At 38.9% G+C, this 12,307-nt stretch overlaps 1 protein-coding gene and 1 long non-coding RNA gene across 2 annotated transcripts in view; one reads left to right on the forward strand and one right to left on the reverse strand.

Annotated features, from left to right (window-relative positions):
- The window catches only part of lrrc40 (leucine rich repeat containing 40), a 90,581-nt gene that overhangs the window by 54,932 nt on the left and 23,342 nt on the right, over positions 1-12,307 (reverse strand). The window contains exon 4 of the mRNA XM_041208544.1: positions 3,170-3,299. Within this exon, the coding sequence (XP_041064478.1) occupies positions 3,170-3,299 (130 nt within the window). The remainder of the gene's footprint in view (positions 1-3,169; positions 3,300-12,307) is intronic.
- On the forward strand, positions 592-10,364 carry LOC121289275. Its single transcript, XR_005945526.1, has 3 exons — positions 592-684; positions 5,300-5,362; positions 10,041-10,364. It is a non-coding gene; the product is annotated as an uncharacterized LOC121289275 (long non-coding RNA).

Below are 12,307 nucleotides of genomic sequence, written 5' to 3' on the forward strand. Positions count from 1 at the left end.
ATGTAGTTGGATTTTAAATATGGTGCCCAACGTGATGAAGCAGCGAGGTGATGACGTGGTGGGTGAATGAGAGCCCACCCATCATAGAAACAGTGTATTTCCCAGGAATGTATAATTAATGCGGCGGCTTTGGGATGATACGGTGTGAAAAGCCACCCTCTATTGCACTTAGTGCAAATCTGGGATGATTCTGCCTAATGTCTCTGACAGGGAAATTAATCCTTCTCTAATGTTATCAGCGTCACAGAGGAAAAAACAGGTTCCAAAGAACAGTTGAAACCAAACCTGAATATTTCAGAGTTCTGGGTCATTGATTTGTATTACAGCAACTTATATTTATATATCCGTTTTAACATAATAAAATGTCCTAAACTGCTTCACAGGGACATTATTCAACAAAATATAAAGTAAAATATTCTTACAGGTTTTATTTACACAAGAATGGGTCTCCTGTGAGATTGCTCACAATGTGTGGTAGGAAGCAGCAAAGTCAGCATTACCCAACAAATAAGAGATGACACAGGAAATAGTAAAGGGAGGGATTGCAGGATTACAGAAAAGCTGCTGTGAAGACTGGCGGGGGGATGTTTAGTTGCTGAGTGCTTCTAGTTTTACTTACTGTGTAAGGACTGAGGGAAAGGCTGGAACAATTAAAGCTTTGAGGGAGATGTTGAAGTCAACCAGGTAAGAGTTTTAGGGTTTACATATATCACCCAAAACCTGTTCATACGATATGATGGTGAAACATGAAATGTGCTAAAAGGTTATGGCTGTACTCTTAATATACGACTAAAGGATCCCCACACGATTCCAGAGAATGGCACTATATAGTGCATAATATATTGTTCTATGGTAAAAGTGACGTTGTGTTTAAGATGATCTGTTCTTTTAAAATGATTTATAATCATTTACTAAAAAAATGCTGAACTGCTCAAGCTTTTAATTGTTAATTGATAAAAGAGCTTTACAGCTTAAATGGATTGGTCAGTTTCAGGGTGCAAATGAGAAACAACCAGCATTTTAAAATTATTACAAATACCAAAAGACAGCATTACATTTGCAATGTGACTTTTTTCATAACTTCAGAATTATTGCAACATGTTAGAAATTCAGGAGTGCTGTAGGTTGCGTCTCTGGTTCAGTGGCATCAGTCACGCCTATAAGCAGAAGCCACATACCTAAAAATAAAATAGTGTAACTAAGGGTATAACATTTGATATTCAAACTGGATATTCTGTATTACACATGTACTGATACATGCTTCTCCAAACTTTCAGCTGACAGGCTGTTTAAACTTACTGATACAAGGCCAAAATGAAACATTAAAAGCTCTTGTTATTGGAGAAAGAAAAGTGAACACACTTCACATTTTTGTATCAACTTGGTCCATTTCCTGTGTATAGCCATTACTTTCCCCCCTCACTATCTAAGTAACAATCCACCAAATGACAGGGAACGGGATAAACCCCCCCTTGTGATTCCCACATAATCAAACTCTAGTTAAACTTTGGTCACAGAATGAAAACAATTTTGACTTTTACGTAATTGTGGTCCTTCATCGGCTGCATATACGACCAAAAAGAGCACACAATGTGCTTCAACATTCTTACGTGTGTTACAATCATTGTAACTGTAATCATTGGCCTGGAATTTCCTGAAATGACAAGTTAAGCTGAAATTTACACCGATCTTACCATTGGTCAGTTATATCAAAATTTCCAGAGAATCTGGTTATGATACATTGGAAAGTTAAAAACTGGTGTAAAACAATTGGAAATCAGCATAAATATTCAATGCCTGAGAGGAATAGGGGAAAGGGGCAAGGATGGGGAGGGAGAAGGAGCAGTAGAAGTGATTGAAGGGAAGAAGGGATAATGCAGAGAGGAGTACGGAATGGAGGTGATAGACAGTAAAGAGGATAGAAGGGAGAGATAGAAAAGAAGGTTATGAGTGTCCAGATAGTACAGAATAATTAGGAGAGAAAGAGAGAAGGAGAGAGTTAGGCAGAGTGTGTGCTTGGAGAAATGAGGGAGGGCAAGTACAGATAAGGGAGCAGAAGAGTGGAAGATGGGGGAAGAGGATAAGAAACAGCGTAAGCCAAAGATATTTTAAATGAGAAGCCAGGAGAGGATGTGGAGAAGGAAGAGAACAGAGGTAAGCAGCAGACAGATAGGGGAGAACAGAAAGATGACAGTGACGGAACAGACAAAGATGTTGCACTCTGTTGCGAATGCAGAACAAGCTTACGATGCTATATGCTCCTGACCTGTACTCCAAACTAGCCTGAATCTAATAAATGTATTCTTACTCCAAACTTCCTTAGTCAAATGATAAAACTCTGACTAGCCTTTATTTACTCAACAATAACTAGACTGCATTGTCTCAAAAATGACACAGCTGCACCTTAGGAGAATACAATAACCACCATATAGTTTAACACTCCTTTCATTCTGCATCATTTAGTTCACTATGAGCAACTCCACAGGAGTTTCACTATATTTTTTAGCAACTGATAAATCCTCTGTGCTGTGGGTTGAAATGTTAACTCATCTGTGCTTGTCATAGACTCTGGCTGATCTACTGTCTACTTCCAACATTTTTTGTTTGATTTCTTGTGCTGTTACTCTCAGGTAGTCCAGGGCCTGCTACATGATTTCTGATGACTATTGCTATTCTTCTGCAGGTTAAACTAGACAATAGTTTACCTATCACCATAATACTGCAAGAAACCAGCAGAAAGCAAAGTGAGGTCACAATTACAAATTACGGAGGTCTTCCCTGGGAACACTTCTTATAATCTTCAAATTACAACAAATTTCTTGCTGGATAAAGCAAAATTGAAGAGTGGTCACAACATTGCGAATATCTATATTGAAATATACAGGTCTCATAATTTAAGTTGGTCCTTACTTATGAATCAAAGATAATCTTCAATTTCAATCCTAAACAGTTATTGAATTATTTAATATACAGTATAAGACAACAATGCTTACCAACTAAGGTAAATAGAAAACCACAAATGTAAAACAAAATAGAAAGAAATGTAGAGCATGTCTATCAATTTCAAGGGAAAATACAGGTTAATGTTTAGGATTTCTGTAAATTAAAAACAGTCATTTAACCATCTGACTCATCCTTAGAAGCTCTTCTCATAATTTCAGCAACATACCAGCTCTTCCAAATGGACAAGTTGACCAATGCCCTCTGGAATCCGTTCCAACTCATTGTGATGAAGGTGCAGACTTTTCAAACTCCTTAAATTCCAGAGCTCATCCGGCAACTCCTTTAGTTTATTGTGACTATGGGTTGGAAGATGGGAAAATTGTATATATTCATTTATTTATATTTTTCTAAGAGTCACATACCAAAGAACATATATTTTTATGAATTTCATACAAGCGCGATTGCCAGGTTTTCCTCACTTAGAAATTATCAAAATATAACACTCAGAACATGATATAAAATTAAATTTCAACATAAACTATTTCACATACCACTGAAATTTTTAAAACATCTGTTATTCACAAAACTATGATGATCTGTTACTTCAAACACACATTTTAGCAGTATACATTTTACAATGCAATCTATGCACAAATGCTATAAATGCATTTTTACAGCTCAAATAGATTGGCAGCTCATTGTGATCATGAAAAATTTACATTAGAATATTTTTGTGTCACTTAAATCCTTAACAGTGGTATTAAACAATAACAAATAATTTTTGGTTGGCATTTAGTCTAACTATGATTGGTTAGTGTCTTGCCTGTTGAGGTGTGCGATGTCAAAATTTTAAGAAGATTTTTTCTCTCCAAATATACAGCTTTTCAGCTTTAATCTCTGCCACAAACTCATTTACTTGATCCCGAGATGAATTTAAGACTACATATCCACGCCATCATTAAGATTACCTATTTCTACTCCCATCACATCGCCAGACTCCTCTCTGCCTCGGCTCGTCTGCTGCTGAAACCCTCAATCTTGTTTTTGTTACCTCTAGACTTGATTATTCCAATATACCCCTGACCGACCTCCTTTCTTCCACTCTCTGCTGCACATGTCCTCAGCCACACGACGTTATTCTTACCAGTCAGCCCTGTGCTCAGTGATTCATATTGGCTCCCTGTTAATCCATGCCTCGAATTTAAAATGTTCATTTTCATTTTCAAATCCCTCCTTGGCCTCACCCTCCCTATTTCTGTAACCTCTTCCAGCCTCACAACCCTCTGAAATATGTGCACTCCTACAAATCTGACACTTGAGCATCCCCAATTTTAATCAGTCCACCATTGGTGGCCATGCCTTCAGCATGCCTAGGCCTCAAGCTCTAGAATTTCTTCCCTAAACGTCTCCTCCTCTCTTTCCTCCCTTAAGGCACTCCTTAAAATGTATCCCTCTCATCAAGGATTTGGTCATCTTCTCTAATATCTTCTCATGTGTCAATGTCAAATTTTGTTTGATAACATTCCTGTGAAGCGCCTTGAGATGATGTATGACATTAAAGGCACTATGTAAATACACATTTTTGTTGTTCATTTTATTCTAAAAATGAGATCCAAAAGTAAAATTAAAAATGGGTTTTTAAATTGGCCATAAAACTTTAAAAGATGTACAGTTCTACTATTTATAGACATTTGAAACATCCATCAATATTTTGCAACCAAGTAACATCATCTCCTGTTCTCCTGAAGCTGAAAACCATCTTGGTCAAAGTGATAGGTTTTAAAGAGTTTCTTAAAGGAAGAAAGTGAGATAGAGAAGTGGAAAGATGTAGGGACGGAATTCCAGAGCTGAAAGTATGGCACCAATGGTGAACAATTAAAAACAGGGTTCTTAAAGACAAGGAGCGGCAAGGCCATGGAGGGATTTGAAATCAAGGATGAGCATTTTAAAATCAAGGTGTTGCTTAACCAGGAGCCAATGTAAGTTAATGAGCATTTGGGTAATGGCTAAACACAAGATATCTTTATCAATCACCCTGGGTCAGCAAATAATTACACTCAGTCAGAACATAATTATTTTCCAAGGTTATGAGAACTCAGCTTTCAATTACAAGTGCACAGAGTAATCATTATCTGGCAAGAGATGTGTTAGCTGTTTGGAAGTGATAACTCCATAAATAATACACAGCTTACTGGAACTCTTTAGTTAGATATGGTACAGATAAAGGACATGACTCTGCATCTTCTGACACTTTATTATGGCACAATCTCATTGTAGCCTCACTAAAGAAACTTGTAATAGGTGCTTCTAGCCATTTGTAGCTCACAATTATTCAACTGATCTTTTTTTATTGCAGGCACATGTTGACCAGGATGAATCTGAAAGAAGCAGACACTTCCTTCATAAAACACAACAGTTGGTGAGGGTCATAATCTGTTTCTCAGTTTGAGCTGAAACTGAACACAGGCCTGTAAATATAAAGGGTGCCAAGCTAAACTAATACAGTTGCTTACTATCTTAAAAAATGCTCAAAGCAAGTGTGTGCATGGGGGTGGGGCATGTGCAGCTGTGGAAGGGTGAGTTGAGATAGTTAGAAAATAAATGTAATAGATCCTGTGATACTTGATTAATTGTTAACAGTAGTGTTGGGCTTCCACTAAGTGAGTCCAAGTTTTAATTCTACTCTTCACAGTCAATCATTTTACTTTTTTTCTGAATGGTTGAACTTGATAATGCTCTACTGGGTTGCAACATGAAGCGCTTTACATAAGAAAGTCATTAGACAGCCCAGTTAGAACAGTTCCACACACAAAAGCATGCTTGGTCAATTGACACTAGGAGGCATCCATGATCAGACTGTTACTATAGCATTAGTGGGAGAATCAAGAAAATGGGACAAGAATAAATGGGAAGCCAGAATTATTTTTTCTATTAGGCTAAGGGAAGCTTTAATCTCTTGGCAAGTGCAAAAGGTAATTTGATTGATGAACAGATTCGCTTTAGACTCACAAGTTGTATTAATTAAAATAAGCTCATAAATCAGGCTGTGCTGTTTGAACAGATACATTTCTTCAAAGTGCTTAATCATTTATTCAGTGGAGTGTGCTTCATTATAACACTTTACAATGAACATTGAAAAAATTATACTATCTCACACAGAAATATCATCATTGTATATAGATTAGGAAGTGACGTGTTAGCATTTGTCTTTCACCCCAGAACAGGGAATTCAAATCCAATCCAGACAAACAGAGTGAGGTGTGCTGGGCTGTATCAATTAAATTCCTACTTGGCTTTAGAATTTAACTTTTAGGCTCTGGATGGTAAGTGAAATAATTGAAAACTGCACATTAGTACAGTAGAAAATATTCATGAGGTTGGAATGTGGCACATTTTTTGGAATAAAAACAAATGATACTGGAAAACACTCAGCAAGTCAGGCAGAATCTGTGAAGAGAGAAACAGAATTTTTCAGGTTGATGCCCTTTCCTCAGAGCTACTTTTTGCAGCCAGGCATCGGGACCTCCGCTCTGCAGTTCACTGTACAATACCTAGGATTACTTGATGATGGCCATGAATACCCAAAATGGAATATGTTTCATTTCCCAATACCAGTTTTATCATCAAGATGAAACATCTGATGAGCGTAATACTCTCTGATGTTAGGGACAATGTTTCATAGTTTGCCATTGTGAGATTTGAACTCTTGATACTCTTTTTGAGTAAACCTGTTTCCATCTGTTTCAGATGAAGTTACATTGTTTCATAGTTTGCCATTGTGAGATTTGAACTCTTGATACTCTTTTGAGTAAACCTGTTTCCATCTGTTTCAGATGAAGTTACATTGTTTCATAGTTTGCCATTGTGAGATTTGAACTCTTGATACTCTTTCGAGTACAAACCTGTTTCCATCTGTTTCAGATGAAGTCACATTGTTCCATAGTTTGCCATTGTGAGATTTGAACTCTTGATCTTGGGGTTACAAATCCAGTACCATAACCACTTGGCTATTTAGGCCAAGCCCTGATGTTAGGGACAAGTTGGCTTTGCTGATCTAACATGGTAATTGTCTAGTCTGGCCACTAATTTTAATTAATTGAATATAGGGATGAATTTAAATAGTCCTAAATTGGTGCCTTGTATTAGTTACAAGAACTATGCCACATCTTACAATCTTGTGTTTGCATCACACTAAATGAATCAGAGACTTAAAAAATGATTATGCAGCCTATTTGTATGAACCGGCGAGCTAATAAACATACTGTAGTCGTATGTAATTACTGGTTTTGTTAGTACACAAGTGGCACTAGTCATCTAAGGATCCCAGTTACGTGGCTAGTGTGTAAATTGATAGCTCAAATTGCAATAGTACCTGTTACCCTTATCATGATTGGTTATAGCTGCTTTCCCAAACTCAGCTGTTTGGTGATCAAGTGGTCATTAGATGGCTATAAAGTGGGAGTCCCTGATCTCAGAACATATTTATAAAAGACAACCTTACCTTCTGGCTATTTTAACAGCAAATTTAATTAACCAGCTGTTAACATGGCTAGTTGACACTGAGCAGTTCTGCAGGACATGAAAGGAATCCATCACAAACTGGTTAGTACAATTAACTTGTGCTGGCTCGTGCAACTGAAGTAAAACATGCACATAAGGCTCAATTAATTCCATCAGCAAAATTTGAGATTTATATTCACATGATCACAGGTGGACTTTACTCATCAATACGAGTTGGTAGCTTGTTGCAAATTTGCATTGTTTCTGAATTTGCATATTTAAAATATAAATTTGCAATCTTGAAAGATGCTTATCTTTTTCTTGCTGCCTGGTATTGCTTGTTCAAGTTTTGCAGGACTGAAAAGGGTTATTTTTTACCCTATTTTTTATTTTTTAATTTTTTTTTTAAAAAAAGGGTTTTTGTCACTGTTTTTGAAGACCATAGCAATAATGATAACAGTCATTGTCAAACTTCCAGGCAAGCAAGATTCTAACAGCAAAAACCAGCACCAAATGCAAATACCTGTAAATTTTGGTTGCAAGATAAGTTTAATACATTTGATGCCAAGGACAGGATTTTTGGAGGCTGAAGGGGCAGAAACATAAGTGTGCAGATGCGTAATTTCACGTTGCCAGCAGGCATGCTAATTTCCCAGTACCATCCCAACCCCAAGCCCAAACCGTTTGAGAAGACTGGGTTGGGGGTGGAACAGCTATCTGGCCACAATGGGGTGGGGTAGCTTTAGTTAATTAAGAGACTATTACGGCCATTTATCAGAGGCTAACTGGAATTCCACATCACCCCCCACCCCATGTAATGGCCACAGCTGCAGTCGCAGGCCACCCTGTGCAGAGACTCTCCCTCCACAATGGTGTCCTGCAGCTGCAGCCATTTTTTAGTTTAGATGTTTTTATAAGTGCTGAGAGGATGCCTCATGATGGAGGCGATCTCTCTCTCCCTTACCTCCAGTTGACTTTCCAGTTTCAAGAGCCCGCCCATTGTCCTTAGACGATTAGCACACCCTCTGGCACGAATTGGCCAATTCAGCTAAAACTGATGTCAGGCTGCTGTTCTCAACACAGTGAGGTTGGAATAAAAAGTCCTGTCCCAACTGTCTGAAATCACTAAATTTGCAAACACAATTGTGCTCAAGAAATATCATGGAGAAATCATTGAAACATTGAAAAGTAAACCTGTTTGTAAGTGATTGTTTAAAAGTAACTAATTAGATTTTGTATCTTTGATAGAATTAGTGAAAAATGTGAGCTAGAAGTAAAATGATCTACAAATGTTAGATAATTGGAACAATGTGAATCAGTGCAAAATAATTAGTATAGGAATAAGGAATCAAAAGAGGGATTAAGTTTTAAATGAAAAAGTCACATGTACTGCTAAGGAAATTGTCATTTAACTTATCCTTGAAAAGTCAACATACTGCTTTGTTGCAGTAAAACAAAGTTCTGGTTAGCCCTTAGCAGCAGGTCAAAAAATAAAACAAATGAGCTTGTGCTGTTGCTGTATAAAATATTGGTCAGTCCCAACTTAGATCACTGGGTGCAGCTCTGGTTACCTAATCACAGGAAGGATAATGACACAGATTTCATAGTCAGTGGCAAATTAACAACACACTCTACTAACCATGAAGAAAGCTGTCCACAAAGATCTAACGATCTCTGTGCCATAGATCTCCCCCATTTCTCGACATTGCTTGGATTCTGGCATCAGCTCAAGAAGACCTCCAGTATCCAGCAACAGGTATGTCACCAAGCGGCCAATTCCATTTAAGAATTCACTTTTTAATCATTTTCCAGTCAGTAAAACAAAGACCACTAACTCCTGATACCAATTGGCCAGCGCCAGGAACAACTGTGCATATGCACCTGGCCTGCACTGTAACCACCAGGACTTGCGCAGTTTGTCCCACTAAGGTGCCAATTTAACATTGCAACTTTAACCACGCAAATGTAATGTCAACTATCAGGTTTTAAACAAATGTTTTCTTGATTTATTGGATATTCTGGTTAAAAATAGTCTTTTTTCTGCCTTAACAGCAAAATTATATGTCCATGTTATCGCTGAAATTTTCTGAATTATGGAACTGATAATGAGTGTGCAAGAATAACACTTGCTTTTACCGCTTTACAAACACTGAACTAATACATAGACAGCTCACTTATCTAACAGTGGAGTAGGCAAAGCTTTATAAAGTCAGTCAAGAAGTTTGAAAGGCGGTGTGCAGGGAGTTCCTCCATGCCTGGTTAGCTGAGTTGATAGATAATGGGATTCTTAATCCTAGGATCATGGTTTTGAGTTTGACCATAGGTGGTAGATTTTTCCTTCAAAAATATTTTATTCAAAATGCGTTTTTAGTGATTTTTACTCAATTCATTAAAAGATTAATTGAAAGCCTGAGGTAGAGTTGAGATCCCACTTTGCCAGAATCAGCTTTATGCTCACTCTGGATTTCTTCCAAGATTCCTTTGTTGTTGTTTTTTAACTAGCTTTCTTACTTTATTACATACTTTGAAATGCTATTCTTATTTCTCCCAATGGCACAACATTTACTTTGTTACTTATGTTAACATTTCTTTATCAGCCTGCCGCAGATGCATCTGTCCGTGACCATGTCAGTAGGAGTGGCCATCTCCGTGTGCAGATGAAGTCCTGACTTCACGTTGAGGATAGCCTCCATCAGGTTGTGTGGCACTACCACCGTGTTAACTGGAATAGGTTTCAAACAGATCTAGCAACTCGAGACTGGGCAACCATGAGGCAGTGGGCCATCAGTAACAGCAGAGTTGTGCTCAACCACAATCTGTAACCTCATGGCCCAGCGTATTCAGCCACACTGCCATTACCACCAAGCCAGGGAATCAACCTGTTTAATGAAGAGTGCAGGAAGGCATGCCAGGAGCAGCCTCAGGCGTACCTAAAAATGAGGTGCTAACCTGGTAGAGCTACAACACAGGACTGCTTGCATGCCAAACAGCATAAAGCAACAAGCGAGAGACAGAGATAAGTGATTCCCACACCAACGGATCAGATCTAAGCTCTGCAGTCCTGTCACACCCAGTTGTGAACGGTGGGGCACAAATTAAACAACTTACTGGAGAAAGAAACTCCACAAATATCCCCATCCTCAATGATGGGGGAGCCCGGCACATCAATGCAAAAGATAAGGCTGAAGCACTTGCAACAATCTTCAGCCAAAAGTGCCAAGTGAATGATCCATCTCGGCCTCCTCCCGAGATCTCCAGCATCATAGATGCCAGTCTTCAGACAAATTGATTCACTCCACATGATATCAAGAAACGGCTGAGGATATTGGATACTGCAAAGGCTGTGGGCCCTGACAATATTCCGGCAATAGTACTGAAGACTTATGCTCCAGAACTTGCCGTGCCCATAGCCAAACTGTTCCAGCACAGCTACAACACTGGGATATACCCGGTAATGTGGAAAATTGCCCAGGTATGTCCTGCACACAAAAGGCAGGACAAATCCAACCCAGACAATTACCGTCCCATCAGTCTACTCTTGATCATCAGCAAAGTGATGGAAGGGGTCATCAACAGTGCCATCAAGTAGCATTTTCTTAGCAATAACCTGCTCACTGAAGCTCAGTTTGGGTTCCGCCAGTGTCACTTAGCTCCTGACCTCATTACAACCTTGGGTCAAATATGGACAAGAGAACGGAACTCCAGAGCTGAGATGATAGCCCTGGACATCAAGGCAGCATTTGACCGAGTATGGCATCAAGGAGCCCTAGAAAAACTGGAGTCAATGGGAATCAGGGGGAAAGCTCTCCACTGGTTGGAGTCATACCTAGCACAAAGGAAGATGCACAATGGCATCATCTACAAGATGCACTGCAGGAATTCACCAAGCCTCCTTGGACAGCACTTTCGAAATGCAAAAGCACTACCATCTGGAAGGACAAGGGCAGCAGATATATGGGAACACCACCACCTGGAAGTTCCCCTCTAAGCCACTCACCATCCTGACATGGAAATATATCGCTGTTCCTTCACTGTCGCTGGGTCAAAATCCTGGAACTCCCTCCCTAACAGCACTGTGAGTGTAACTACACCACATGGACCTTAGCGGTTTAAGAAGGCGGCTCACCATCACCATCTCAAGGGCAATTAGGGATGTGCAATAAATGCTGGCCTAGCCAGCGACACCTACATCATATGAATAAATAAAAGAGAGAGAATTTCAACATTCCACAAGTTTTTCCAGGGCCAGAGAATTTGTTCATTAGTAATTATGAACTTATTTCACTGTTTAAAAAGCAAATTGCACCTCCTTCAACAAGGCGATTTTTACAGCAAGTCTCATAGCATAATAGTGGAAGTTCACATCAATTCAGAAGATTTCATCTGGAGGGATTTGGATAGCACACGCAGTGGAGGAGCAGGGAATCACCAGCAACAACTTCCAGATTTCTGCATAAGTGCAGGCTCCAAAGGCACCGTCAGTTTCACAGTTGTAATGACGGCAAATGCTAACAGTTTCGCTGTCATCACAACCACGAAGTTCGGGTCATTACTGTCAATGAAAAGGTACAGAGACAAGCTAAAAGACCATTTCAGCCACTAAGTTTTTAAAACGTGAGAAAATGTTAAGAAAGCTGAACTATACTCACAACAAGTAATCTAACTGATGCTTACACGATTATGAACAGGAAAGACAAAATTTAAGTAAATTATTCATTATACTGATCATTTTAACTAGCACAAAATATGAATTAAAAGTGGGAACTCATTTAAAGTGGAACATACAAGGAGGAAAAAATGGCCATGGACAGCGAATTAGAATTTTCTGTGGGGGATTTGAAATAAACCAGTGCGAGGACAGAGC

The sequence above is a fragment of the Carcharodon carcharias genome, chromosome 16 (assembly GCF_017639515.1).
Source record: "Carcharodon carcharias isolate sCarCar2 chromosome 16, sCarCar2.pri, whole genome shotgun sequence".
Lineage (NCBI taxonomy): Eukaryota > Metazoa > Chordata > Chondrichthyes > Lamniformes > Lamnidae > Carcharodon > Carcharodon carcharias.